The sequence below is a fragment of the Schistocerca cancellata genome, chromosome 3 (assembly GCF_023864275.1).
Source record: "Schistocerca cancellata isolate TAMUIC-IGC-003103 chromosome 3, iqSchCanc2.1, whole genome shotgun sequence".
In the NCBI taxonomy this organism is placed as follows: Eukaryota; Metazoa; Arthropoda; class Insecta; order Orthoptera; family Acrididae; genus Schistocerca; species Schistocerca cancellata.
In genome coordinates, this window is record NC_064628.1 from 165664527 (window position 1) to 165680484 (window position 15958).

At 42.5% G+C, this 15958-nt stretch overlaps 1 protein-coding gene across 1 annotated transcript in view; it reads left to right on the plus strand.

Moving 5' to 3' along the window:
* The window catches only part of LOC126176631 (putative inorganic phosphate cotransporter), a 154753-nt gene that overhangs the window by 85773 nt on the left and 53022 nt on the right, over positions 1-15958 (plus strand). Inside the window, exon 7 of the mRNA XM_049923790.1 lies at positions 13045-13177. Coding sequence (XP_049779747.1) covers positions 13045-13177 — 133 coding nt within the window. The remainder of the gene's footprint in view (positions 1-13044; positions 13178-15958) is intronic.

Here is a 15958-nt window from a genome sequence, read left to right on the forward strand (position 1 = left end):
GTTACAGATGAGATCGTTCTGAGTACTGCGAAGCTAACGAGTATCACTGCCAGTCTCAAGGAACGTCGCCTTCTATCGTTAGGTCACTTGTGTCGCATGGACCACTCTCGTCTTACTGATGCACACTACTTAGTGAGATAAAACATGCCAAGTATGCCCCTGCAATACCTGCATTGTGCTTTAAGGGTTGTATCAAGCGCGACATAAACGCATTTAATATTTTCTGTGATAAATGGAAGGAGCTCGCCAAAGACCGCGGCAGGTGGAGGAAAGTCATCAAGGCGCGTGGTCCAACAACTTAGCTGTGAAACGAGCGTGTAGACAAGCGCAACAAGCGAACCCCCATTTCGGGATGATATACACTCCTGGAAATTGAAATAAGAACACCGTGAATTCATTGTCCCAGGAAGGGGAAACTTTATTGACACATTCCTGAGGTCAGATACATCACATGATCACACTGACAGAACCACAGGCACATAGACACAGGCAACAGAGCACGCACAATGTCGGCACTAGTACAGTGTATATCCACCTTTCGCAGCAATGCAGGCTGCTATTCTCCCATGGAGACGATCGTAGAGATGCTGGATGTAGTCCTGTGGAACGGCTTGCCATGCCATTTCCACCTGGCGCCTCAGTTGGACCAGCGTTCGTGCTGGACGTGCAGACCGCGTGAGACGACGCTTCATCCAGTCCCAAACATGCTCAATGGGGGACAGATCCGGAGATCTTGCTGGCCAGGGTAGTTGACTTACACCTTCTAGAGCGCGTTGGGTGGCACGGGATACATGCGGACGTGCATTGTCCTGTTGGAACAGCAAGTTCCCTTGCCGGTCTAGGAATGGTAGAACGATGGGTTCGATGACAGTTTGGATGTACCGTGCACTATTCAGTGTCTCCTCGACGATCACCAGTGGTGTACGGCCAGTGTAGGAGATCGCTCCCCACCCCATGATGCCGGGTGTTGGCCCTGTGTGCCTCGATCGTATGCAGTCCTGATTGTGGCGCTCACCTGCACGGCGCCAAACACGCATACGACCATCATTGGCACCAAGGCAGAAGCGACTCTCATCGCTGAAGACGACACGTCTCCATTCGTCCCTCCATTCACGCCTGTCGCGACACCACTGGAGGCGGGCTGCACGATGTTGGGGCGTGAGCGGAAGACGGCCTAACGGTGTGCGGGACCGTAGCCCAGCTTCATGGAGACGGTTGCGAATGGTCCTCGCCGATACCCCAGGAGCAACAGTGTCCCTAATTTGCTGGGAAGTGGCGGTGCGGTCCCCTACGGCACTGCGTAGGATCCTACGGTCTTGGCGTGCATCCGTGCGTCGCTGCGGTCCGGTCCCAGGTCGACGGGCACGTGCACCTTCCGCCGACCACTGGCGACAACATCGATGTACTGTGGAGACCTCACGCCCCACGTGTTGAGCAATTCGGCGGTACGTCCACCCGGCCTCCCGCATGCCCACTATACGCCCTCGCTCAAAGTCCGTCAACTGCACATACGGTTCACGTCCACGCTGTCGCAGCATGCTACCAGTGTTAAAGACTGCGATGGAGCTCCGTATGCCACGGCAAACTGGCTGACACTGACGGCGGCGGTGCACAAATGCTGCGCAGCTAGCGCCATTCGACGGCCAACACCGCGGTTCCTGGTGTGTCCGCTGTGCCGTGCGTGTGATCATTGCTTGTACAGCCCTCTCGCAGTGTCCGGAGCAAGTATGGTGGGTCTGACACACCGGTGTCAATGTGTTCTTTTTTCCATTTCCGGGAGTGTACACTTCCCCAACCTGTGGGCGCCCAGTGCTCTCTCGTATTGTATTCATGAATCACCAAAGACATTGCCTGCATTATAATACCTACTATTCCATTAGGAAGTATAGGGTGCATTGCATAAACACTTTTTACAGCAGTTTTGTGTAGTAGGACGTTTCATATATTTCATACGTTCTAGTAAAAATTTTAACTTCAGGGAAGACATTGCCACAAGAAGTAAATTCACCTGCACAGCAAATAATGTCTCAGTTAGCATATTTGAATGTCTCTCAGAAAGAATTTTCACAAGAGACTTTTCACTATTGGTCCTGGTTATTTCCTGTATAGAATCACATCACGTGTCACACTTTTGCGCTACCAAAACTGCAGCAGAAATTCAGATTTGAAGCAATCCAGAGAGTGTTGTTTCTCATTCCGAAGCCATCACTTACATACAGAACGTAAATCATGCTGACAGTAGCCTTACACTCCAGGATTCGAAGGGAGGCATAATACTTTACCGGTAAAAAAAGTTTTTAAGATACATTAATGCTTCATGGCTACAGATTATCTTCATAAATTAGAAACTACCTGCTATCTACAATTACTCAAATCTATCATCATTGTTAACTCTCGCCTCGTAATTTCAAGATATCTTACCATGATACTAACGGCTGTATATCGGACTATGGCATGAGAGACTCACTTATGCCACGACCGCACAGAAAAGTAGACCGCACAGAAAAGTAAACTGTAGCCTAAATGTGCCTGTGTAAATGTAATTATTTACTACAAAATTAACCACTAGAGCTAGCCAGGTTCTTTTGAAATAAAGGAGACCTGCTATAACTCTATTTATTCATCCTCAAACAATGGAAAACACCTCTGTGCGTCTCATGCGCATTCCTTTGATAATTCTGAAACATTTTAAAGTTTACTCACCCTCTAAAAAGCCACAGACGATTCAAAATTGCTATTCCAGCAGATATATCTCCCTCAATACGCAACAGAACACTTTATAATTCTACTTTGCGTATTCCTGACTCACAATTCTTTCACTACATGTTCACTCGACCAAGTCCACCCTAATACTGTCCTGCGAGCTCACTGCTTACTCACACAATGCTCTGTCCACCGGAAAAGGTGGAAGAATGTAAAAAGTTCTAGAAGCTAAGGCACGCCAGCTAGCGTCTGCTGCTAGGTATCTCTCTGACAAGGATAACCTCACATTCACACACTTAATTGTTTTGCAAAATGCAGAAAAAATAACAGCTCAAAATCCCATAATATTTACAAACACTCCATCTGCGTCAAAAGACAACACTAAACACCGAAACCGGTAGCGGCCAGGCTCAGTGCGGCGACTGTGTCGTACGGCGGGTCACTCAGTGAGCGACACCCTTTTGTCGCTTGCTGGCATTTTCGAGTGCGACCACGGCCCCACTTGTAGACTGAAGGGGGGGGGGGGCCTGCCTCTCTTGTTGCAATCAGTAAGCTGCCGTATTGTCGAAATGAATAAGAGGGCGTTGCCTGCCACAGGAAAGTACTTGTTTTGGTATCCCAAGCGATATTACACTACTGGCCATTAAAATTGCTACACCACGAAGATGACGTGCTACACACGCGAAATTTAACCAACAGGATGAAGATACTGTGATATATAAATAATTAGCTTTTCAGAGCATTCACACAAGGTTGGCGCCGGTGGTGACACCTACAACGTGCTGACATGAGGAAAGTTTCCAACCGATTTCTCATACACAAACAACAGTTGACCTGCGTTACCTGGTGAAATGTTGTTGTGATGCCTCGTGTAAGGAGGAGAAATGTGTACCATCACGTTTCCGACTTTGATAAAGGTCGGATTGTAGAATATCGCGATTGCGGTTTATCGTATCGCGACATTACTGCTCGCGTTGGTCGAGATCCAATGAGTGTTAGCAGAATATGCAATCGATGGGTTCAGGAGGATAATACGGAACGCCGTGCTGGATCCCAACGGTCTCCTATCACTAGCAGTCGAGATGACAGGCATCTTATCCGCATGGCTGTAACGGATCGTGCAGCCACGTCTCGATCCCTGAGTCAACAGATGGGGTCGTTTGCAAGACATTAACCATCTGCACGAACAGTTCGACGACGTTTTAAGTAGCATGGACTCTCAGCTCGGAGACCATGGCTGCGGTTACCCTTGACGCTGTATCACAGACAGGAGCGTCTGCGATGGTGTACTCAACGACGAACCTGGGTGCACGAATGGCAAAACGTGATTTTTTCGGATGAATCCAGGTTCTGTTTACAGCATCATGATGGTCGCATCCGTGTTTGGCGACATCTCGGTGAACACATATTGGAAGCGTGTATTCGTCATCGCCATACTGGCGTATCACCTGGCGCGATGGTATGGGGTGCCATTGGTTACACGTCTCGGTCACCTCTTGCTCGCATTGACGGCACTGTGAACAGTGCACGTTACATTTCAGATGTGTTACGACCCGTGACTCTACCCTTCATTCGATCCCTGCGAAACCCTGTATTTCAGCACGATAATGCACGACCCGCATTTTGCAGGTCCTGTACGGAACTTTCTGGATACAGAAAATTTTCGACTGCTACCCTGGCCAGCGCATTCACAAGATCTCTCACCAACTGAAAACGTCTGGTCAATGGTGGCCGAGCAACTGGCTCGTCACAATACGCCAGTCACTACTGTTGATGAACTGTGGTATCGTGTTGAAGCTGAATGGGCAGCTGTAGCTGTACACGCCATCCAAGCTCTGTTTGACTCAATGCCCATACGTATCAAGGCCGTTATTACGGCCACAGGTGGTTGTTCTGGGTACTGATTTCTCAGGATCTATGCACCCAAATTGCGTGTAAATGTAATCACATGTCAGTTCTAGTATAATATATTTGTCTAATCAATACCCGTTTATCATCTGCATTTCTTCTTGGTGTAGGAATTTTAATGGCCAGTAATGTACTTTTTGACCTGCAGCCGTCTGCTTGTACACTCCCTGTGCATGTCTTGCGTGCATCTGATTGATCTCGATCCTCCACTTAGGCTCTGTGAAACCACTATGGAGCCAGTTACTGTGGCACACTGTGCGCCAACTTCGACTGAGCCTTCTGCTCATGCATGGCAGGGACGTCATTCACGCATCTCATGTAACGTCTATATGAAACATTCGACATATTACCAAACGCCAGCTATCGGTTAATCTTGGTACTTGCGGGCACAACACTTTCGTAGCCTAGTTTTGGTCCTATTAGCACAAGTTAAACCAAGTTCTCAACTTCACGGGCATTTCTGCACATTCCAGTTACTGTGCAGTATGTTTCCAGCTTAGTCCAATACGGTTCTGCCAAAAAACGTCTACATCTATATACAGACCTTAGAATCCACCATACGGTGCTTCGCGGGGCGCACTTCCTACCAATAACAATCGTTTCTTTTTCTGTACCACCCGCAAGTAGATCCAGGGAAAATCTACTGTGTATGTGCCTCGTACTAGCCTTAACTTTTCTTATCTCTTCTCAATACTGTTCCTCGAAAGAAAGAACATTACCTTCCCTTCAAGAATTTTCATTCGAGTTCCCAAAGTATCTCCGTAATACCTGTGTGTTGATGAAACCTACCTATAACAAACCTAACTGCCCTCCTCTGGATTGTTTCGATGTCTTCCTCTAATTGTACTTGGTGGAGATACGTAACAATCAAGCAGTATTCAAGAACTGTCCACACCGGTATTCTATATGCGTTCTCCTTTACCGATGAACCAGTTTTTCCTAAAATTCTCTCAATAAACCAAAGTCGACCATTTGCCTTCACTACTACAACCCTTACATGCCTGTCCCATTTCATGTCTACATCTACGTAAATACTCCGCAAGCCATCGAACGATGCATTCGCAGGGTACTTTGTACCACTACTAGTCATTTCTTTTCCTGTTACAGTCGTAAATATGTCTCCATACGAGTCTTAAATTCTCGAATATTATCTTCGTGGTCCTTACGCGCGATATATGTTGGCGGCAGTAGAACCGTTCGCCAGTCAGCTTTAAATGTAGGCTCCCTAAATTTTCTCCACAGTTTTTCTCGGAAAGAACGTCGTCTCCTCTCCAGGGATTCCCATTTGAGTTCCCGAAGCATCTTCGTAACGCTTACGTGTTGTTCGAACCTAACGGTAACAAATCTAGCAGCCCGCATCTGAACTGCTTCGATGTTTTCCTTAAACCCGATCTGGTACTGACCCCAAAGACTCCAGCAGTACTGTAGAATAGGTCGAACCAACTCCATATATGCGGTGTACTTTACAGGTGCACCAATCTTCCCTAAGATTCTACCAACAATCGGAAGTCTTCCCTCCCATAGTTTTCATACTCCTTCCATTTCACATCGCTTTTCAACGTTAAGCCCAGATATTTAAAAGACTTGGCTCAAGTAATACTGTAAGCGAACATTCCAGGTTTGTTCTTCCTACTCACCCGCATTAACTTACATTTTTCCACATTTAGAGCTACCTGCCATTCAGTCACTCAACTTCGACACCATACCGTACAATACACAATCTACAGAAAACGACCGCAGATTGCTGCCCACTCTGTCCGAACACTCAACATTGACTACAACGTACTGGGTTCTATTACTTAGGAAGTCTTCGATCCATTCACCTATCGGGGAACGTATTCCATAGGCTCGTACATTCGTTAACAGTTACAGTTGGGCACCGTGTGAAACGCTGTTTGGAAATCAATGAATATTCTGTGAGAAAAGGCAAGCTCAGTTTTGCACGAGCTATGCTTCCTACCACAGTTTAAGTTACAAAAACATAATCAATATATTGTTTATTATAAAAGTAAGTGTGCAACGTGCGTGCCGCTAAAACTCAGAAACGAGCCCCGGTACGATGATGGGAGTTATACGGTGTGGTAGTCTTTCGTCTCTCATCCATTAAGAAGGTCCAGTTTTTACTTGAAGGGCGTGCTTTTGAAGAAACAAGGGTTGGGAAGTTTCACGCTCTACAAATTTCTAGAACATTCCAAAACAATTGAAAGTATTCAAGAACATTCCAGAACGTTCGAGAGTATTCTAGAGCATTCCACAACATTCCAGAATGTTGAGGGATGTTCTGGAATGTATGGTTATAGTCTGGAACATTCGGGAACAATCCAGCATGTTCGGGAACACCCTGGGACATCCTAGATCCTTGTCAAACATTCAAGAATACACTAGAATGTTGTGAAACATTGTTGAGCATTCGAAGCCTTTCTTGTATGTTCTGGAATTTGGCAGTGGTGAAGCTACCCAGTGGTAGGGGTATATAAAGCAAGATCCGTCGCCAGTTTTTTGTCAGTGTCGATGGGAGGAACCGAGGAAGTAATGCAGTGCGTGAATAAAAGAAAACAGTGAAGAAGGAGTAGTCAGAGCGATACAGCGACTGAATGTAATTCGAAAATAAAGTGTGAAAAGTGAGTGAAGTGTACTTAGTGTATTTGTTGACAAAAATTCAACTGATTTATATTTTGCCGGCCGCGGTGGTCTAGCGGTTCTAGGCGCTCAGTCCGGAACCGCGCGACCGCTACGGTGGCAGGTTCGAATCCTGCCTCGGGCATGGATGTGTGTGATGTCCTTAGGTTAGTTAGGTTTAAGTGGTTCTAAGTTCTAGGGGACTTATGACCACAGATGTTGAGTCCCATAGTGCTCAGAGCCATTTGAACCATTTGAACCATTTATATTTTAGACAATGTCCAAACGTAAAAGAGGACGTGATCATGCCAGTTCTGAAGCAAAACTAAAAGAAAAGCGAAAAATCGAAACAGATGAAGATCGCGAAACACCTTTAAGTTCCCAACCAACGACAATGGGACCCGTGAGAAGCAGAGAAACCGAAGAACGACGGGGTGATCGGATTGAAGAATCCAAATTTGCGGCACAATCTTATAATAAAAGACTGAGGACTCAAGCCAGCTATGAAAATATCACTCTACGAGAAGCGCGGACGAGGACAAGCTAACAGTACAACCTAACAAATAAAGCATTCCGCTACGACATGACCAAAAATATAACAAACACAAACACGTAGTAAACTTTAAAATGGATAACACTGCCAATTTTGCAACGTGAAAAGAATCAGTAGAGAAACACTAACATTGCATGAATGGAAAAATTCGATTACCACTACTGGAAGAACCTCCGCAAAAATTTTTACATGACATGACCGGGGAAACTCCAGAACAAAAACACTTTCTTCAGAATATGAAAGTGTGCAATGCTGCTTCCAAATGATTTCTTTCTGTGTCACTTCGACCAACACTAACAGAGATGTAATCGATTGCTTTTTCTTTCAAGGACAAATCTATCTGAAATCTACCCAACGAAGACCATAAATTTCTGCAAGTATATTTAATCGGAAATGAAGAATCAGAAAATGATCAACGATGCACAAATATCAGTAGACTGAGACGAGAAGTAGTAAAACATGTACAGAGGATCTTACACAAATATGATCAACTGTATCGTATATTCAAAATAGCACTAGACCGAATGATTTCTGACGGCTATGAAGTTATAATTCGAACCGTCTAGAGACCACATACAGAAAACAAACGTCGATTTAATGCATCTCAGATAGACGAAATCGTCATCATAATTGTGGACAACCAAAACACAAGCCATTACATAACTGTAGAAGGAAGAAAACTAGGACTAAAATGCATTGCTGAGACACACTGTTCATATGACGTCCTCCAATATCATTAATATTTCTGCACGCAGAGAACGGTTATTATTTTAATGTGAAACAAATCCAATCTGAAATAGGCGTAGAAACACAAAAAAGGTCACTTCAAAGGGGTTTTACGCTTACAAAAAAATACCCAAACCCAAAATTGGACGATACGCAAACCGGAGTTGATGGCTATCCCAATACAGTAGACGATCACCTAAAAGTTTCACAGGGAAAATACGAATACGAGAAAGAGGCGAAATGGAAATATATAATCAGTGGGTAGTACTATATAACACACTACTTTCCAAAATGTTCCAAGCACTCACAAACGTAGAATACTGAAATTCAGTGAAATCCATCAAATATGTCTGTAAGTACATGAACAAAAGCAGTGACATGCCAATATTTCAAACATCCAAATTTAGTGAACAACAAAACCGAAACGGGTCCTCATGTACCAAATGTAAAGATACATAAATAGTAACGAAGCAGAGTATCGGATTTTCCGTTTTCCCGTACACAAACGTGAACCAACTGTGCAACATCTAGTAGTTTATTTGGAGAATGAACAGAGAGTTTACTTCACAAAAGACACGACCAGAAAAATTATAAGTGAACTAATGCGCAGTGGGAAGTAAAACTCACTCGAAGCCATGGACAGAACGTTACAAGATTTGCAAGGAAACTCTGAGGTGATGGGAGGGCCTCTACTCGTGTTCTCAGCAGATTTTCGACAAATGCTTCCAGTTATCCCCAAGTCAACACCAGCATCGAGATCAGTGGATGCTTAAATATCACATCTCTTGGCCACACGTACAAGTACTGCGATTAACAAAATATATAAGATTTACAATATCTAAAGAAGAAACAACAGTATATTTTGCTCAACAACTTTTACAAATAGGAGGAGGCACATACCCCACTGACCAGACGATCGGCCTCATTAAACTCAACAGTGATTTCTGCAACATAGCCACTGCTGAAAGCGAGCACATCGATCAAATTTATCCAAACATTGATCACAATCGCAACTTGGACTGGCTATTTGAAAAGGCAGTTCTGGCAAATGAAAATAATATTGTGGACGATATCAACTTTGATATTCAAAAGAAAATTCACTGTGAAGGGAGAATATACAAATCTATTAACACGATGGTAAACATCGAAGAAAGTGTGTACTTCCCTACAGAATTTCTAAACTCTTTGCAAGTACGTGGAGTGCCATTACACTACATTCGAGTGAAAACTGGATCTCCGATCATACTACTCAGAAAACTCGACTCACCAAACCTATGTTATGGAACAAGGATGATCGTCAAACAGCTATCAAATAACATAATCGTAGCCCAAATTATGACTGGAAAGTACAAAGGACACACACTATTTATTGCCAGAATACCACTGATTTCTGTTGAGCTGCCATACCAATTTAAAAGACTGCAATTTCTAACCACATCTATCTACAGTTTTACAACTAACAAAGAGCGAGGATAAACTTCAAATTATTGTGGCATCAACGTCAAACTCCTGCTTCTCTCACGGTAAGCTATACGTAGCTTCCTATGGAGTAGGAAATTCGAAAAATTTTTAGTTGAATACCATGGATAACAAAACGAAAAATGTTATTTATGAAGAAATATTTCAAAAATTTAGAATATATTTTCAATACTGTTTTGCCTCTTATTCCTTAACAAGTATTGTAAACAGTTAGAAAATGTTTTCAGGAATTTTTTTTACTTGTTATACTTTAAAGTATATCCTTTTATTCTAACTACCATATAGTCTAATATTAACTCCATGAGCGAAGCCGGCTACAACAGCTAGTGTCTTTTTCAAACTGGTTTTGAGCGGGGTTTGCTTTACCACTTAACCTGGAATTTAGTATTTCACATCTCATATAAGACGACTGTGTCTTATGCATGGAAAACAACAACAAATTCAATCAAATCACAATGTTTTATTTGTTGCATCGGCTATTTACAGCTAATTGTACGGTTCATCTTTTTTATTAACTCGACTCCTGCTTAGCATATCGCGGTGTGGTTTTCTCTTATTTCTCTTCATCCTTGCGAGTTTCACACGTACTCATTCCACTCTTTTATATCTGCATTTCCATTTATACTTATCCTTCTTTCAGTTCTGTGCCTTCCCCGCGGTGTCGTTCGAAGTTTTGTTTGTGTCATCATTCTTCAAATTCGTTCTGCTATATTGTAATCTCTCGTCCCTTAAATTTAAGAGATTTGATTATGACCCTGAGGATGGGCTCTTGCACTACAGGGTGAGAGACTTACTTCAGCCCCGATCGTACAGAAAAGCAAACTGTATCTCAACTGTGCTTGGCTTATCTGCAATTATTTGCTACAAAATTAACAGTAAGAGCTGGTCAGGTTCTTCTGAAACATAAGATGACGTCCTTTAACTTGATTTATTCATCTTTAAACAACGTAAAACATCTTAGTTGTATCATAATTATTCGTTTCATAATACTGACCAATGTTAAAGTTCTTTCATTCCTAAAGAAGCGACAGATGACTCAATATGCCAACGAAATTTTGCTCTCACTGCGCTACCAAACACTTAACAATTAAACTTCTCGTATTTCTGGCTCATAACTGTTCACTCGACCAAGCCTGCCCCACTACTGGCTCACGTGCTCGTCACTAACTCGCATTCTTGTCACGACACGACAATGATCTGTCCACCAGTAGGTCTAGCGGTTCTAGGCGCTCAGTCCGGAACCGCGGGACTGCTACGGTCGCAGGTTCGAATCCTGCCTCGGGCATGGATGTGTGTGATGTCCTTAGGTTGGTTAGGTTTAAGTAGTTCTAAGTTCTAGGGGACTGATGACCACAGATGTTAAGTCCCATAGTGCTCGGAGCCATTTGAACCATTTTTTTGTCCACCAGTAAAGGCGGGAGACTGCAGAAAGTTCTAGAAGCTAAGGCGCCTGCTAGTAGATGGTTTGTTGGTAAGAATGTCGGTCATGGTATCCTTATACCACGTCCTCATTCAGCAAGATGTTAACAAGGCACGTTACTTTCATCTTTACTGAAATGGAATGTACACTTCTAGTACATTAAGTTTGAGATGAATATCATACAATGCGTAGGACATATGAATATTTCTGTTTTTAATACGTTAAGGTAATCAGTTTTTGAAACGACAATTTAGTGTTCTATAGTTGAAGTGATGGAATATAAAAGTGACTACACAACTGAGAATCTATAAAACCAATCAGGTCTCTGTTTCCTCTTGAGTAAATGTCTGTTTGGTTCATAAAATGTCAAGACTCATAAATACGACAGAAACCCATACTACAACTCGAATGAAGTACTTACAGCACGTAAAAATAAGTAATTTAATATATCTCAGATCTTCTGGGCATGATTAATGGTGTCCTTTCGGGTGTATAGCTGAATCCTCGATTACATTTCTATGCACTAAAATAGATTTAACAAGAAGTAATCTACGACAGGAAGCACATCATTAGTAATGAAATACTTAGTAACAAACAAAAGCGATCTTTTCAAAAATTCTCTCTTTTTGTTTTAGAGAGTTTTTACAGTAAAATCGAAGTTTGCAGTATTGATTACCATCAGACCAATCATGCATCAATTAACTATTTCATACAAATCATGGATAAAACCAGGAGAAAAAGTAGTAATTATCATGAAGTGTGCAATCATTCTGTTTCCAATTCTTGTAAGAAAGCCTCATTTTTGTTTGAGTTAACGACGATTACTAACTTCATGTTGGAACTTTCTGGCAGATGAAAACTGTGTGTCAAACTGTGACTCGAACCGGGCAAAGTATGAGAGAGAACTGTGAAGGTAGGAAAAGAGGTGCTGGAGGAAGTACAGCTGTGAGTGTAGGTCACGAATCTCGCCGGGCTTGCTCAGTTGGCAGATCACTTGTCCACGAAAGGCAAAGATGCCAGTTTCAAGTCGCACTCCGCCACACGCCTTTAATTTCCAGGAAGTTTCAAATCAACGTACATTCCACTGCAGAGTGAAAATTCACTCATATTTCTTAAATTAATACTAAATGTGTGATATAGGAATATCGCTCACTTTTTGCTATTATTGATGGGGATGAAATCATTGTTTCCCTCCATGAGAACCTTCGCTTCACCATTAATCTCTTAATCAACCGTCTTTGTCGATTTTGGAAGGGCGCGAATAGAAAAATAGTTGACAATCTTCTATAATTTTACTTCCATCACAGGAAACCTAAACGAAGAAATATACCATATGAATCCTACTTGTTTCCGAACTGTCATTCATATTAGTCAGTAGCAACAGTTTTTAAAACATGATATGTTTGTGAGATAGTGGTCATGGGTCACGAATGTTTCGTGACTTCCATTAAGATCAGGAGTTTTCTCCGTTTCGGCTATAAATCGCAGACATACTGTGTAACAAATGATATGATTGTGAGATAGTGGTCATGGGTTATGAATGTTTCGTGACTTCCATTAAGATCAGGAGTGTTCTCCGTTTCGTCTATAAATCGCAGACATACTGTGTAACAAATGTGCTGCACCACTGTTGCAGAACGCAGCACTGTCGGCACTGCCTTACGTGGTCGGTGGAACGGCGAGTGTGTTATCCAGCATCATCCTGGACGTGATCATCAAGAAAGGCCTGGTTACGCCTCTCTCCGGCTACAAGATCTTCAACGGCATTAGTGAGTACCAGCTCCTCGCCACACCCAATTAATAGACACTACGTGAATTAAAAAATATGTAGATGAGGCTTCCCCACAATTCAAATGCTAAATGATAGTTTCACGTTTCTTCAGCAGTAATAGTATGCAACACATTGCTTCACAACTTCTTCGAGGCGTTTCCTTTTTTTCCAAATCTTTCTCTATTTCATTAAGCAATATCCGTAAAAACTGCAGAGCGTCCCACAATTTATTGAAGCATCATTTGTGGAGACACGACACAACTGCTTTTGTAGAAAGTAATGTTAGTTTTAAATTAAGCAGTTAAACATCTAATAAACTGTGTCGTCCTGCAAGTATGTTTTAAGCGTACTCAATGGGGAAAAGAAGTTGAGCAGATAGACAAAGAAGTGGAATGAGACTGCACCCACTGACGGGTACTGTTAAAGCTCTGCAATGATCTAAACATACTGAATATTGGATAACAAACTGGTACAGTGTAGTTGGAGAAGTAGGCATTATGGCACACTTCGACATTTTCTCATTGGATTTCCTACAAGCGGGTCAGAGCCTTACCTACATGCAGAAATATGAATACGTCGTTATCACTTTCAATTCAAAAGAATATTTCATTAATTAATAAGCCTATAATTGGCATTTTTAGTAATAATTTCAGGTAAAAATCTACGTGCGTAAATGATACAGTACAAAAAGGCGAAAAGAAATTGTTTCTACATCAGGGTTGAATATAAACATACTCACATTTGATGCCTACGGAAACCATGTTTTAACAGCTTGCAGAGTGGCTGTATTCACTACTCAGTAATCTGTGAGAGTTGAAGATTCAGATTATTAGTCATCGTAGTCTGCACTTCCAACTCGTCACTTTTCACACATGTAACTAATAATCATAACCTTCTGTCAAACAAAACTCTTACGTGAATCACATTTTATGGTAGTGTTAATATTCTTGATCCCTCCGCAAATATCGTGCCGTCATTTTTTCTTAGACGAAGGCTCTTCACGTTGTTCAGGTGTTGCATGTATCCTCTGAAGGAAACAGCGAAATATCCCTATAAAGGCTCGGAATTATGACTCTTAGTTTTGGTGTCATGATATCAAAAGCCAGGTTCTAAAGAAAAATCGTTCTTGCGGCCCTATGAGTTTATACATTGTAGTAGGAAAAAAAAAAGGATCTGTGAAATGATGCCCGCAATGTCCAATGGAGCGAAGAAGATTGCGAAAGGCCGTCTTCTTGTTATACGAGCCACAGAATATGTGCCGCACCATTGGTCGACAGTATCAACGACCCCTTCATAGCACTGTAAGATAACATAATATCTGAATTCCGCGATTCTTCATCGATGTTACCGGAATAATTATAGTTGGCAGCATCAGAATCGTCTTGTTCTTCTTCGGCACGTGGAAACCAATATCATAGCATTCTTATGCCTAAAGAGGGACGAATCTGGTGCTCGCTCCTTCTTAGGCAGGACTTCCAAGGATAATTTCCGTTTTTTCGTTCTGAGTGTCCCAATAAACGTAAGACTTTTCTCTAACTGTAACATAGTCAAAGGGTAGCTTGAGTACCAGTTGTCCATTGTTATATTCCTATTGCATTCTTTTATACGACCCACTAGTCTATGAACTGTGATGCTGAATTTTAGACTGCACAAGGTCCATCTAGCTGCTTTCTACAGTAGACTTCAAGGCTGAATATAAAAAAAAAATGTTTTCACATCACAAAGCGGAAATATCCTAATGCCATATTTAGCAGGTCTGTTGAATAGGAAAGGTTGAATGTATAAAATATTTTCACATCAAAGAGTGTAAATATCCTAATTCCACATTTGGCAGGTTTGGGGGGAATGTACAAATCCACGATCCAGAAGAGCTAGATGTTTCTCGTCAGTGGTTACCAACTCACTGAGATTGTACAAAATTTTCCGACTGATCAAAAATTCATCGAAAATTGAACGTACTGCGACCAACTTACCAGATGTCTTTCTTTTATCCCCGAAACGAATACAATGTAGTGAGAAAAGGAATCGCTTGCAGCTCATCGCAGCTCTTGTAGTATCGATTCCTAATCCATCGGTATTCCACAGCTCCATTACAGTCACGTGATTAGAATTCTTCATTCCAAAAAGATAAGCAAACGAGTGCCAGGATCTTATTTCTATTCATGTCGTTTTAATCTGCTTCTCTCTGATAATCAGAAAACTCGGGTTTGACCTGAATATACGAGGGAGTAAAGCCCGATTGGTCGCGAAACAGAAACCACAATGAAACACAAAAGTGTTTTATTTGCAACAGTTTGCTATATCCTCCAGTTACTTCCCTAAATAGTCGGCGTTCCAGCTTAGACATTTGTCGTAGCGTTGTACCAACTTTCCAATACTCTCGTCATATAAGGCAGCCGCCTGTGATTTTCGCCACTTCCATACACTGGTCTGTAGATCGATATCTGTATTGCCTTCGCAGTCAGTGGTTCATGTGAGCAGAGACGAAAGTCACAGTGAGCCAAGTCCGGGCCATATGACGAGTGATCAAACGCCATCAAAAACGCTGCAGGGGCTTCTTCGTTGCCCCTGCAGCGTGTGCCAGAGAATGTCATGAAGAATTAAATGCATGAGGGGTACATTATGAGGGTTTGCATGAAATCAGGAGGAACCTCGCAGCAGGCAACCGTACTTGGCAGGGGACAATACTGTTCTTGGTGTCTTCACGTGCTCACTCTGTGCACAGAAGTGAAAAGAGCGACGCGACGCGACCGATAGGTATACTAGAGGCACTTCTCGA